The sequence below is a fragment of the Chelonoidis abingdonii genome, chromosome 19 (assembly GCF_003597395.2).
Source record: "Chelonoidis abingdonii isolate Lonesome George chromosome 19, CheloAbing_2.0, whole genome shotgun sequence".
NCBI lineage: Eukaryota > Metazoa > Chordata > Testudines > Testudinidae > Chelonoidis > Chelonoidis abingdonii.
In genome coordinates, this window is record NC_133787.1 from 30,375,298 (window position 1) to 30,387,305 (window position 12,008).

The 12,008-nt window shown below is 43.3% G+C and overlaps 1 protein-coding gene across 8 annotated transcripts in view; it reads left to right on the plus strand.

Moving 5' to 3' along the window:
* Nucleotides 1-3,724: 3,724 nt before the first annotated feature.
* Nucleotides 3,725-12,008, plus strand: part of WWOX (WW domain containing oxidoreductase) — a 660,294-nt gene continuing 652,010 nt past the window's right edge. For all 8 annotated transcript variants that reach the window (XR_012657285.1, XM_032768123.2, XM_032768125.2 and 5 more), the window contains exons 1-3: nucleotides 3,725-3,894; nucleotides 8,031-8,095; nucleotides 9,799-9,856. Coding sequence is in view for 7 of the 8 variants with exons in the window: in XM_032768123.2 (XP_032624014.1) it covers nucleotides 3,788-3,894; nucleotides 8,031-8,095; nucleotides 9,799-9,856 (230 nt within the window). In the remaining variant the exon portion in view is untranslated. The remainder of the gene's footprint in view (nucleotides 3,895-8,030; nucleotides 8,096-9,798; nucleotides 9,857-12,008) is intronic.

The following is a 12,008-nucleotide window of genomic DNA, read 5'->3' on the forward strand; positions in this document are numbered from 1 at the left end:
TAGATACTTAGGGTGAATATCTTAGATTCTCCCTTAGAAGAGACCTGGCTGACAACTAATTTCCATATTCCAATTAACCTAGCAGCATGCAACTTCAGCCATTTATTGTTGGGAGGAGGTAATGAGGAGAGGAGAAAACACTCTTAAAATAACCGCTTTCTGGCAGTAGTCACCAATAAGTTTAATATTTATGGATTTCAAACCTTGGAGATACAATCTTGAAAAAAGTGACCTTTTCAGCTACTAGGTTGATCTGGAACACTCTTCTGTCATAGGTCACTTGTGCAGGCGCTTTCCAGGGCTGACAGGTCAGAGGTGAGCATGTCACTGAAGTGCCCCTTCTCTTTTGGATGCCTGCACCCAGCAGGGAGCTTGTTGCAGTGCTTTTCAGTACTCCCAGCCCTGCTACTGTAAGTTCTCTGCTGTAAAAATTGGCACATCCATAGCCAACACCTCTTATGACTGACTGACATGAGGAACTGCTTCAGTGTCACTTCTCAAACAGGCCTTCAAAATGATGGAAGGGCAGGCCAGGAACTAATTTAAGTCTTTGCAGGCAGACAGGTATGGGTATGCAATTATTGGGGAGCAGGTGAGCTGTATAGCGCCAATAGTGCATATTCAACTTTATTTCTTTGTCTACAGTGCCATCTGCTGCAATCTCCAATAATTACATTTACAGCCCAGCAGTCTGTATTCCTCACTCCTCCAAGGAATGACTGTGAGGAGGAAGGGGCTGAAGAACAACAGAATATGGTTAGCAGAAGAATGAAGACATTTTGTTTAACATAGACTCTGAGTGTCTCTCTCTCTCTTAGAGAGACGGACTTTGTTACAGGAGACAAATTCTATATCCCAAGTACTCCAGACTCCATCAGTATTTACCAGACCAAAGTCCTGGGTTCTAACCCCACTTATGACCCATGACATTACAAATGTTCACAGGCAGCAGACCTGATTACTATGTATAGTTATCAGGATTTCCGATTCCACAGATCTGAAAAAGGAGCCTATGGAGACTGCTCATTTAGGTGGTCTGAAGCCACCGAAGAGAGGGGATTTTTCCCTGAAGAAAGTTATGGTATATTGATACCATACCAGGCTGAGCGCTACGTAAGCTATGACTAAGGTATATATCCTAGTTCTTGAGTCCAAATGGAGGTCTTGGCAAGTTCTAATCCGTGGTCACAAATTTCTCCATTGTTTGAATCTTTTGCCAAAGCGTGTGCTCATGTTGTCTTAACTTCATTATGGCAGGAAAATAACTTAACTTTTCTTTAATAATGAAACTTGCTTTTGTGTTGTTCCTTTGTCCTGAGGCCTATTCTTTGCTTTCACAAAGAAAGATATGGTCTTGTATTTAAAGTCCAGGACTGGGAATCTGACTTTTATTCCTGGTTCCACCATATACCGGCTGTGTGGCCTCAGCCTAGACACTTAATCTTGCTGTGATTCAGTGTCCCAACACCCCAGTGAGGGATAACACCACACCCATGAGGTGTGTTATAACTTAATATATTAACAACTATTAAGCATTTTGATAGTTTCTGATAAAAGCTGCTATAGAAGTTGTAATAAGCCTTTGTCCCAAATCTGGACCTTAGCGTCCAAAATCTGGGTGCTTAGCATGAACCTCCAAGCTTAATTACCAGCTTGGATCTTATCTCGCTGTCACCATCCAAAATTTCCAGGGTTTTGGCCCCCTCTGGTCTCCCCTTTCCTGGGGGCCCCAGACCCAGAGCCTGAGTTTTCACTGCGGGCAATATCCACTTCCTTCCCTACTCCCTCCACCCAGACTTTCCTCTTGGGCTAACTTGAGAGTTTGATGCAATCTCTTACATCACATACAAAAGTGCATGCTTATTCCAAAGCACAAACCCAAATACAGGAAACAGAAGAGATCTTCTCTCCCCCTTCTTCTTCCCGCCTGGGACGCTTGGAGAGTTAAACACAGAGCTAGTGTTTCCCTCCCCTGTCTTTCCTTTCTCCTTACCGAGAAAACTCAAACAGTTTTTAAGAAAGCTTTATATAAAAGAAGAAAGATAAATATCTGTAACAAGTGACAATACAGGGCTATTGCTTATAAGAAATATGAATAAACGTCTGATTCAAGAATCCAATTGAACACTCCACAGTTACACACTGTAAATCACCCAAAACAACATAAGCTATATTGTTTTTCTACCTGTACTTACAGTTGGACACAGAAGATTAAAGAAAGAAGCTTCTTAGCGAGAGAAAACAAAGACTCAGAGTCCAAAAATTCCTCCCTGACTTGAAAAATCCAGTTTCCTGATTGGTCCTCTGGTCAGGTGTCTGGTTCCCTTTGTTAACCCTTTACAGGTAAAAGAAACATTAACCCTTAGCTATCTATTTATGACATGTAAAGTATTATTCTAACAAATCCTAGAGAAAGAAACATAGAGACTATTTCTTGCCTAGCAACAAGCAGTAACAATGTTATGGCACTAACAGTATTATTACTGTGGTCCAATAACCTTAGCCCCTGACAAGTTATTGTCTCTCTTGGTTGCTTCCACTATAAGCATGTTGCTTGGCTGTTTGCCCTCGGCTACTAAGTGGCTTATACATTGATCACTAGACCATGACCACGTGTCGCCATGATCATTTACTCTCCATGATTCAAAGTTGAATGAATGGCTGGAGAGTTAATACAAAGGGGACACAATAGTCATCATCGTCAGCAAATAGCCCTACATCACTGCAGTCATCCTGCTGCCCAGTCTTGGGAAATGGGCCATGTGCTGGCCTGCAGAGTAGTCCTAAGTTGCAGTAAAGTGAAGGCAGGGGCTGAGAACTATCCAAGTGTCATTTTGGATGCAGTTGTTAGCTCTGAGAAAATGGCAAATGTATTTCTAGCCCAGTAAGGGCAAGGTAATGCAATGCTGGCCTGGCAACTAGAGAAACTAAAATGGGCAAATGGAGCAAAAGCATGGTCTAGGACAAAGATGTGGTCAATGATTTTTCCTTCTAACCAAAAAACGATTAAATAAATCATCAAGTAGCGTAAATCTGTGGCACCCACTAGTGTACAAAAGTTAGCAAGCTCAGTGATCCTCATTTATGTGTTCAGAGAAGAGCAATGAAAAATGATCAGATGCCAATGGAAAATTTGGAAACTATCCTGTTTGATTATTTAATGCAGTGGGTCTTGGTATTTTCAAATTGCACCAATCCACCACATACAAACAACCAGAGTCTGAATCCCCTAAATGATGAAACTAGCTTAAAATGAGGATGTCTTAAGTGCTACAATTGATTTCGGTTTTTGAACCTTTGGGGTCCACTTACTTCACGCTTTTCTCCGCTCTCATTCTGTAATAAATGTGGAAAGAGTCAGGAGACATCACGGTTCCAGAACGAGCTCGCGCTTTGGCACAGCCGCTGAGCCGCCCTGGAGGCACCAGCGTGACAGCTGCAGGCGCGCTCAGGCAGACTGTGAGCCCAGCCCTCATGCCACAGTGCCAAAGAGAGGCGGGCTGAGAATCTCGGCTTTACATCCAAGGTGTGGGCGCCGTGCCTGCAGGCTGGGCAGAACCCGGGGAGCGTCTCTATTTGCAGCAGTGGGGCTCCCCGCGCCCGCCTCTCCCAGATCGCCGCACGCACCGCACCTGTCTGGCGCGCCCCTCTGGTCCGGACTACATTTCCCAGGGGGCACCGGGCTCCCCTCACCTCCCGATTGGCGAAGCCCACCGGAAGGGGCGGAGCCTTGAAGGGAACGGGTCGGTGGTAGTTGCTCTGGGGCTGACTGGATCCTCGCGGTCCAATGGCTGCTCTGAAGTACGCGGGGCTGGAGGACACGGACAGCGAGGAGGAGCTGCCGCCCGGCTGGGAGGAGCGGACCACCAAGGACGGCTGGGTTTATTATGCTAAGTAAGGGGGCACCCGCCGCGCCGGGACCCTACTTACCCCTCTTCTCTCTCCTGCCCTGGGGGTCGGAGGGGCACGAAGCTGCTCCTCCCTCTCCCTCCCCGGGTATGGGGGGGGCACGGAGCTGCTGCTCCCTCTCCCTCCCCGGGTATGGAGGGGGCACGGAGCTGCTCCTCCCCCTCCCTCTTCCCCTCCCACCCCGGGTATGGGGGGGGGGCACGGAGCTGCTCCTCCCCCTCCCTCTTCCCCTCCCACCTCGGGTAATGGGGGGGGGGGCACGGAGCTGCTCCTCCCTCTCCGTCTCCCTCTCCCGCCCCGGGTAATGGGGGGGAGGGCACGGAGCTGCTCCTCCCTCTCCGTCTCCCTCTCCCGCCCCGGGTAATGGGGGGGAGGGCACGGAGCTGCTCCTCCCTCTCCGTCTCCCTCTCCCGCCCCGGGTAATGGGGGCGGGGGCACGGAGCTGCTCCTCCCTCTCCGTCTCCTGCCCTGGGGATGGGGGAGGCACAGGGACACAGTAGCTGCCTTTTGCATCTGTCCTTGCTGCCTTTCCTAAGTGTGTGTGTGGGCGGGGGCAGAGAGCTGCTTCTTCCTTACACAGAGTAGCACAAGCATAAACTGGGGTGGGTATGGGAGGGTGGGTCATGAGAACTGGACTTAGTTAAGTCACCTGTTTCATTGCATGTCAGTTTCCTAATCCGATACTTACCTCATGGGGTGTTGGGGTGATAGATCTACTAAGGTGTGTGAGGTGCAGTAAGGTACTATGGTAATGAAGGGGGCAAATAAATACCTTGGATACAGAGAAGGGAAGGGGGCAGGACTGCCCTACACATCAGGGGAGACTGGGATAAGGGGAATGGAATAAATTCTGCTTTATATGTGGGGATCAATAAGTGCAATACTAAGTACGTGTAGGTGTAGCTGTAGTCTCTTATCTGGTATGTGGTAACGATAGAGCTCTATGTAAAATGGGGTAAAACTCCACTGGGAGGGCTGTAACACAGGGCATGTTTGGGGGCAATATTGCTGTACAGTTTTTGGGCTGAGGATATAACTTTCATATATTTTGGGATATTTGTGTATATATATGGGGGCAATAGTGCCCTACATAAGGGATCATGATGCTCTCAAATTTGTCTTGTGCAGGAGGAGAGGAGAAACAGGTTCCATAATATTCTGTGGTTGGGTGGCTATTTGAAGTGATAAATAGAGGTGTAGCTCAATCTGGATGTTGAGGTTTGCCAGAGTTTTGGCTGGGTGATTCATGGGCCCATAGCTGCCACCCTGTGCCATTATGAAAATGTTAAGCGTAGACATTGCCATATTCTGGGCATTTAGCAAGAGCAGATGCACTACAGGGCTGACTTGTGAGAGGAATTTCCCTGCTTTTCTATTAAGGCTCCGTTAAATGGAATGGCAGTGGAGTCAATCTGTATTGAAGTCTGAATGATGGCTCCGGTTATAATGCTATCATAATCTCCCTTTGTGGAAGGAAAAAAATGTAGCAGCAATGTTTTCTCCTATGTACTGTCAAATGAGTTCTCTTCTCCCTACTTCTGCACACCCCCCCCCTCCCCAGTGCGCTTCCTAGCTTGTCCAACATGTGAGGAGAATTAAAAAAAAAAAAAAAAAAAAAATTCTTCTCCACAAAGTAAATTATTCCGTCTAGATTTTAATTTTTCCTTTATTCCCATCAACTTCAGTGAGCTCAACTTTTGGTAATCATTACTAGCATGTTTTTAAGTAAGATCCTATGCATGTGTCTCTGTCAGACATAATTGTGCTGGCAAAAGCCCCTAGTGTAGAGTGACAAAACTTCAGTTTTGCTGCCATAGCTTATTTCTTTCAGGAGGCTGTAATAAGCCATACCACAGTGGCTCTCAAACTTTTTTACTGGTGACCGCTTTCACATAGCAAGTCTCTGAGTGCAACCCCCCCTTATAAAATAAAAGTACTTTTTAATATATTTAACACCATTATAAATGCTGGAGGCAAAGCGGGGTTTGGGGTGGAGGTTGACCGCTCGCAACCCCCCATGTAATACTCTTGTGACTCCCTGAGGGGTCCAGACCTCCAGTTTGAGAACCCCTGCTATACCAAGACTAAGTACAGTTTCGCTGATATAAGCTGTGGCCACACTAGGAATGCTTTCCTGGTGTGGGTTACTGGTATAGCTATACTGGTAAACCACTCCTAGTATAGATCTGGGCTGTGTGTGTGTGTATGTGTGTATATCTATACACACACTTTTTTTTTTCAATAATTTAAAACAATATGCTAAATCACAGGCAAAGTACCTTATGCAAAAGAATTCGCTCAGTGGGTCAGACTGTTAGCCGGTGTTGGGTTAGCTCTATTTAAGTTAGTAGAGCTCTGCATATTTACACCAGCTGAAAATCTGACCCATACACCAGCTGAAAATCTGACCTAATATATGCAAATATAGCTGACTTTTTTTTTTTAAAGAAAATGTTTGATTTGTAATTATATTTTGGTCTCTGATATTTATATGGCAATGTTGTTTTTTTTTAAATAACCTGTTATCCTCTTAATTAATGTTACACTTGCCATGTATAGGAAATAAGATCTAAAGGCTCTGCATCCTCACAGGTCTTGCATGCTCAGGGCCTTATTTATTCACATTTATAACTTCCTATAAGTTTACTTTGCTGACAGTAGCCTTAACATGTACCTGTATTTTCTCCCTTTACCAGAAATATGTAACTTTATACTGCATGTGTCTTGACCAAGTATTTTAGTAACTTACCAGTATGCATTGTAAACTAGTATTATTCCTCTGCATACATGGGTATCAGAAATTTATATTGATCCTATAATTAATTTTTGTACAAATGTGATCACATTATCAATATTTCTAGTATGCACACACACTGATAGAGAGTGAGGGGCAGTGGAATGGAGCTCCTTCTTTCCCCTGTGGTATTAGAAGGTATCCTCTTTCTTCTTTCCCACTGAGATGCACAAGTAGTATCAGGGATGCAGCAACAGAACTTAATCCAGCTGCTGGAGTGTTTCAGCTTAGGTAAATGTCTCTAGTCCATCCTACTCTTTCTTCTGCTCAAGTGGTGGTTGCAGAGGCCCCCAGAGCAGTGGATTAACCTGTCTGTTGAGATCCAGGGTCAAGTCATACTTCACAGAGCCATTGTTTCTAGCTGCCTGCAGACTTGGGCAGACACCACTGCAGCAGTTACTCTTGAAGCATGCTTTCAAGCTTTTCTTCCCAGATGTGGGGGCTAGAAATGCCCTTTTTCTTTTAGATGAAGAGATTCTGATTCAATAACAAGCTGGTGTTGTAAGTCTGGGTCTATAGTCTATATGCTTTAATTTGGCCCTGCTTGTTTATCTGAGCTCAAATGCAGAAAGCTAAGTGGTATTGTTAGATCTGTTCAAATGAATATTTTTCAAGTGAATAATAGCACTAGATGGGATATAATGCCATCTTCCATCTTATTAAATAACTAATGAATAAATCAGTGGTTTGCTGGCCTATAATTAAGTACTGTTCCTCCCTTTGGGCTCACTGATAAATTTCTTTTAAGGCTTGCTATGACTTCCACTTGCTAAGGTGGAAGTTCCAACTCTTTTTTACATCACATCTTACATATGAAAATTACTTGGGCAAAAGTTTGAAAGGGATTTTTGTGGCTTCAAACTTTTCTATTATGTATTCCCATTGGAATCCTGTGGATCCCATTCATGGTGGCATGTTTCGTGCTCTTCCCTTTAAGGCCAGCGACTTTTGTACGCAATCTCTGAGTCTGTTAATGATGCTCTTTAATCATCCAGAGGGGTTGTTTGCTCCCTGCCAGCCTGAGAAATGAGACTTGGATCCAAACTTGTGTTTCAATTGTAGTGGCTTCTGGTCTGTGTGGCTAGGTTTTTCTCAAAAGCCTGGCACCATAGAATCTAGTTACCTGAGGCAGCACTCATGAAACTTCTTTTAAACGGAGGGGATATTTTAATGTGTATGAGGAATATATTTCTTTTCTCAGAGGTTTACACCGCAGAAAGATATAATCAGATTGCAGCAGGAACACTACTATGGTGATGTATTGTAGGTAAATAATAGAAATGCATCTTTAAGTTACTCTTTAATTGTCCTTTATTTTTTTAAACAGTCATCTTGAAGAGAAAACCCAGTGGGAGCATCCTAAATCTGGAAAGAGAAAACGCGTTGCAGGAGGTTTGTGTTGGGCTTTTGTAATACAGTAAGTTACAAGTAATGATCAGAATGGATGGAGGATCTAGATGGCCGATTTATGCTGTATTTGGTCTCAATCCTGTCACTACTTTATATAAGTAAAGCCCTGTTGATTCACCAGGGCCTGACATGTTTGCCAGGGGCCTGTGCATGTGGATTAGTTTGCATGACTTTATTTCTACATAAAGGCAAAGAATAGGCAGAATTACCAAGGTCTTCTGTTTACTCTCCTTGTAATGGATGCAGAGACTCATGGCAAGATTCGTGAATTGTGTTATGGCCCCTTTCCGCCACTTGGGTGACACAAAGGGTCCTTATTTCAGATGTAAATGCCAGCAGAGAATTCTGCTTGTGTAGGAGAATTCCCTGCCAGTGTCATGGACTGTTCCATGTCTCTCTCACTTGGGATAGGTATGTGTCAAGGAAGGAGTGGGCAGGAAGAGAGCGTGGCAGAACTTCAGTAATCTGCCACTGGGAAAGTGCCCATTTAAGGACCTTCTGTCAGTGGCTCAGGTTAGCGTGCTTTGAGAATCAAGGAACCCAGACAGGCTCTCTGAAACCTCCCTTCCCCTGTGGTAGCCCAGCTCCAGCACTGGAGAGAATAAAATCCCTCATTTACTAGTAAGATCTCATCTTGCTTAGCAAAAAGATTGTTGATCAGGGGAAAGCTTCAATAAATATAGAGGATAAATAAAAACAGTGCATTTTAAAGGAGGCAAAGTTATATATACTGAAAAACAGTCCTGCATTAAGGCTAGATGATGCATATTAACATTTTCAGTAGATTAATATTAAAGGGATATTCGTAACTTTTTGGTTGGGGTGGGAGGATGAGAGCATTATAAATAGGCATGCCAAGGAGAGACTCCATTACTAAATTTGAGGTTTTTTATGTGATCTTTTATTGTGTCAGTAAAATCTTTAAAGCCATTAAAGAAAAGGATAGGCTGTTCATGTGCTGCTGATGTCTCATGTTTCATATATTGTCAATAATGTGCACATACCTAATTAGAATGTTTTCAGTATATTTGAACCACTACCCTGAGGAATTACAGCTCATATTTTCAGCCAAGTTTAGCTTCTTTGAAATAGCAGGAAAATTCCTTGATTTAAACATTTTAATGAGTATTTTATAATAAGATTTGGTTTGTAGGAAAATGTTCTGTTATACTTTTTATCATTTCTTTCCTTTAACATATCACCTCCTATAACAGTATTGTCTGCCATACACTGCGGCTTATTCTCGTGTTCATATATGTAATGTGCTTTATATGCAATATTGCAGAATCCAGTATTTTGATAGCTGCTGTACTTGATCGTGCATTCACATCAGCTCTGCCTAAAATGCATGGGACATGTGCAACATATTACAAGTCAGGATCAAATCATGTGGGTTTGTACTGCAAGTAAAGTAACTTGTGAGAGGATTACTAGGCTCCTGCAAACATCTCTATATCCTTGTTAGTAATGACCATATGCCACACAATATTATTTATTCTAGATCTCCTGAATATTATACCTTTCATCTGAGAACCTTTCCTTTGTTTTGATGGTTTGTGAGCAGTTCTTGTTTTTAAACTTAGCTTCAGTGTTCAAGTCAAACAGGTAGGAGTACTGGGGATGGAAATGCTTGTATATGTTTCCCATAGTCAGCAATGCCAGGAGTTATATTTTCTGTATTCTAGATCTGCCATATGGGTGGGAGCAAGAAACAGATGAAAACGGACAAGTCTACTTTGTGGAGTAAGTACTTGAAAACATAGATCATGAATGAATAGGAGGGATGATGACACGTACAAGATTTATGATCAGTCAAGTGAGTTGCAATACTATGATTCTTTGAGTTACATACACAGAAACCAGTAAACAAAAGCTTAATATTTTAAACTTTTAGGCATGTAATAAATCTCCGCTCTCCACCAAGTTAGTAAATTGTTTCATGTAAACATAAGTATAAACTTGCAGTGCAGAATTGAGAGTGACTTAAACTTAATTCTATAACACAATACAGTAACTCCTTGCTTAATGTCTTAGTTATGTTCCTGAAGAATGCTATTTTAAGCGAAACGATGCTAAGCAAATCCAGTTTCCCCATAAGAATTAATGTAAATGGCGGGGTTAGGTTCCAGGGAAATTTTTTTCACTAGACAAAAGACTTTATTTTTTATATATACGCACACAGTATATATTTTAAACAATTTAATACTGTGCACAGCAATGATGATTGTGAAGCTTGGTTCATGTGGTGGAGTCAGAGGGTGGGATATTTCCCAGGGAATACCTTGTTGCTAAATGATGAACTAGCACTCGGCTGAGCTCTCAAGGGTTAACACGTTGTTAATGTAGCCTCACACTCTATAAGTCCGCATGAATGGAGGGAGGGGAGACAGAATGGCAGAGAGAGACAGAGACACACACCATATGTGTGAGAGAGACATGCATTTCCCCTTTAAGTACACTGATCCCACTTTAAGTACATTGCCTTTTTAACTAAATCAGCAAGTTGAGACAGCAGCTACTGCCAGCAAGCTCCCTCTGTCCTGAGCCCTGTTGTGTGTCCCCCTCACCCCCAGCTCTGTGAATGGGGTAAAGGAACGGGGGGGCATCCTGACATTAGCACCCCTTTCGTGCTCCCCCTCCTCCCCCCCCACCCCCGCCTTGCACAGCAAGCAGGAGGCTCCGGGGAGCAGTTCCAAGGCAGAGGGCAGGAGCAGCACATGGCAGTGGGAGGAGGGACAGCTGAACTGCCTGACAATTGATAGCCTCTTGGATGGCTGCCGGTCCACCCTGGTTCCAAGCCCTCCCCAGCTAGCTCCAAAGGGCTGCTCTTTCTGCAAGCAGTAGACAAAGCAGGTGGCTGCCAAACAATGTTATAAGTGAGCATTGCGCAACTTTAAACGAGCATGTTCCCTAATTCATCAGCAACATAACAAGGAAGCAATGTTAACCGGGACAACTTTAGGTGAGGAGTTACTGTAATTGTGATATCAATAGATTTCCAGGATCCTCTTCCAGCTAGAAACAAATTTGGGAAATAATAATAATAATAGAGTGATTCAAAAGATTGGGTTCCCAGAGAGAACACCCAATGATATATTAATATCCTCTGTTGTAAAGTCAGGATAGAAAGAACTGTGAATTCTTTATACAAGAAATTTTGACTCTGGTAGACCAAAATTCCTGCCTCTTCAAAGTGTGAGTAGGTGAGGCTGTCTCTTCTTAACCAGAAAAGTAATCTAAGAAATTCAATAGGAACTTGATTTCATGATCTCAGCTCAGAAAGATAATTATATGGATCAGTTTTTGTAAAGCAAAGCCTGTTTCACACTTTCTATATTTGACTTTGCTTATATGGACTGCCAAGCTTCCATAATTGGTTGGTCTGTTTTTACAATATGGTAGTGCTCAAAATGTGTTGGATGCTGTGAAAAATAGAAGGAACAATCCCTGCCCCAGAGAGCTTACAATCTAAAAGATGTGGGGGGCTCACGGAGAAGGAAAGGGGTTGAACAAGGGGCAACAGCAGGAGGGATGAAGTCATAGGAGCAGGAAGAGGAAAGAGAGGAAGGGAGGAAGGAACGATCATAAGGAATACTGAGTCTGGCTTTGAATAGACATTGGTAGAGAGGAGAAGGGAGGTAGTTTCAGTAAACAATGAATCAGCAGAGAGGGGAGAATATTTACAGTACATGCTGTAGAATCTGCTCACACAAGGGGAGCACAGGTGTTGTGAAGATCATTGATCAGAAATGAGTTGAGAATTGTTTTGTCAGAATAATTTTCTGACAGAAAATGCAGTTTCTGCAAAACAGAAATTTTCCATGGAGTGAGTGGGGGGAATGTTTTTTTGTTTTTTTTGTTTTGTTTGTTTTTTTTTTTTGCCAGACTTTCTTTC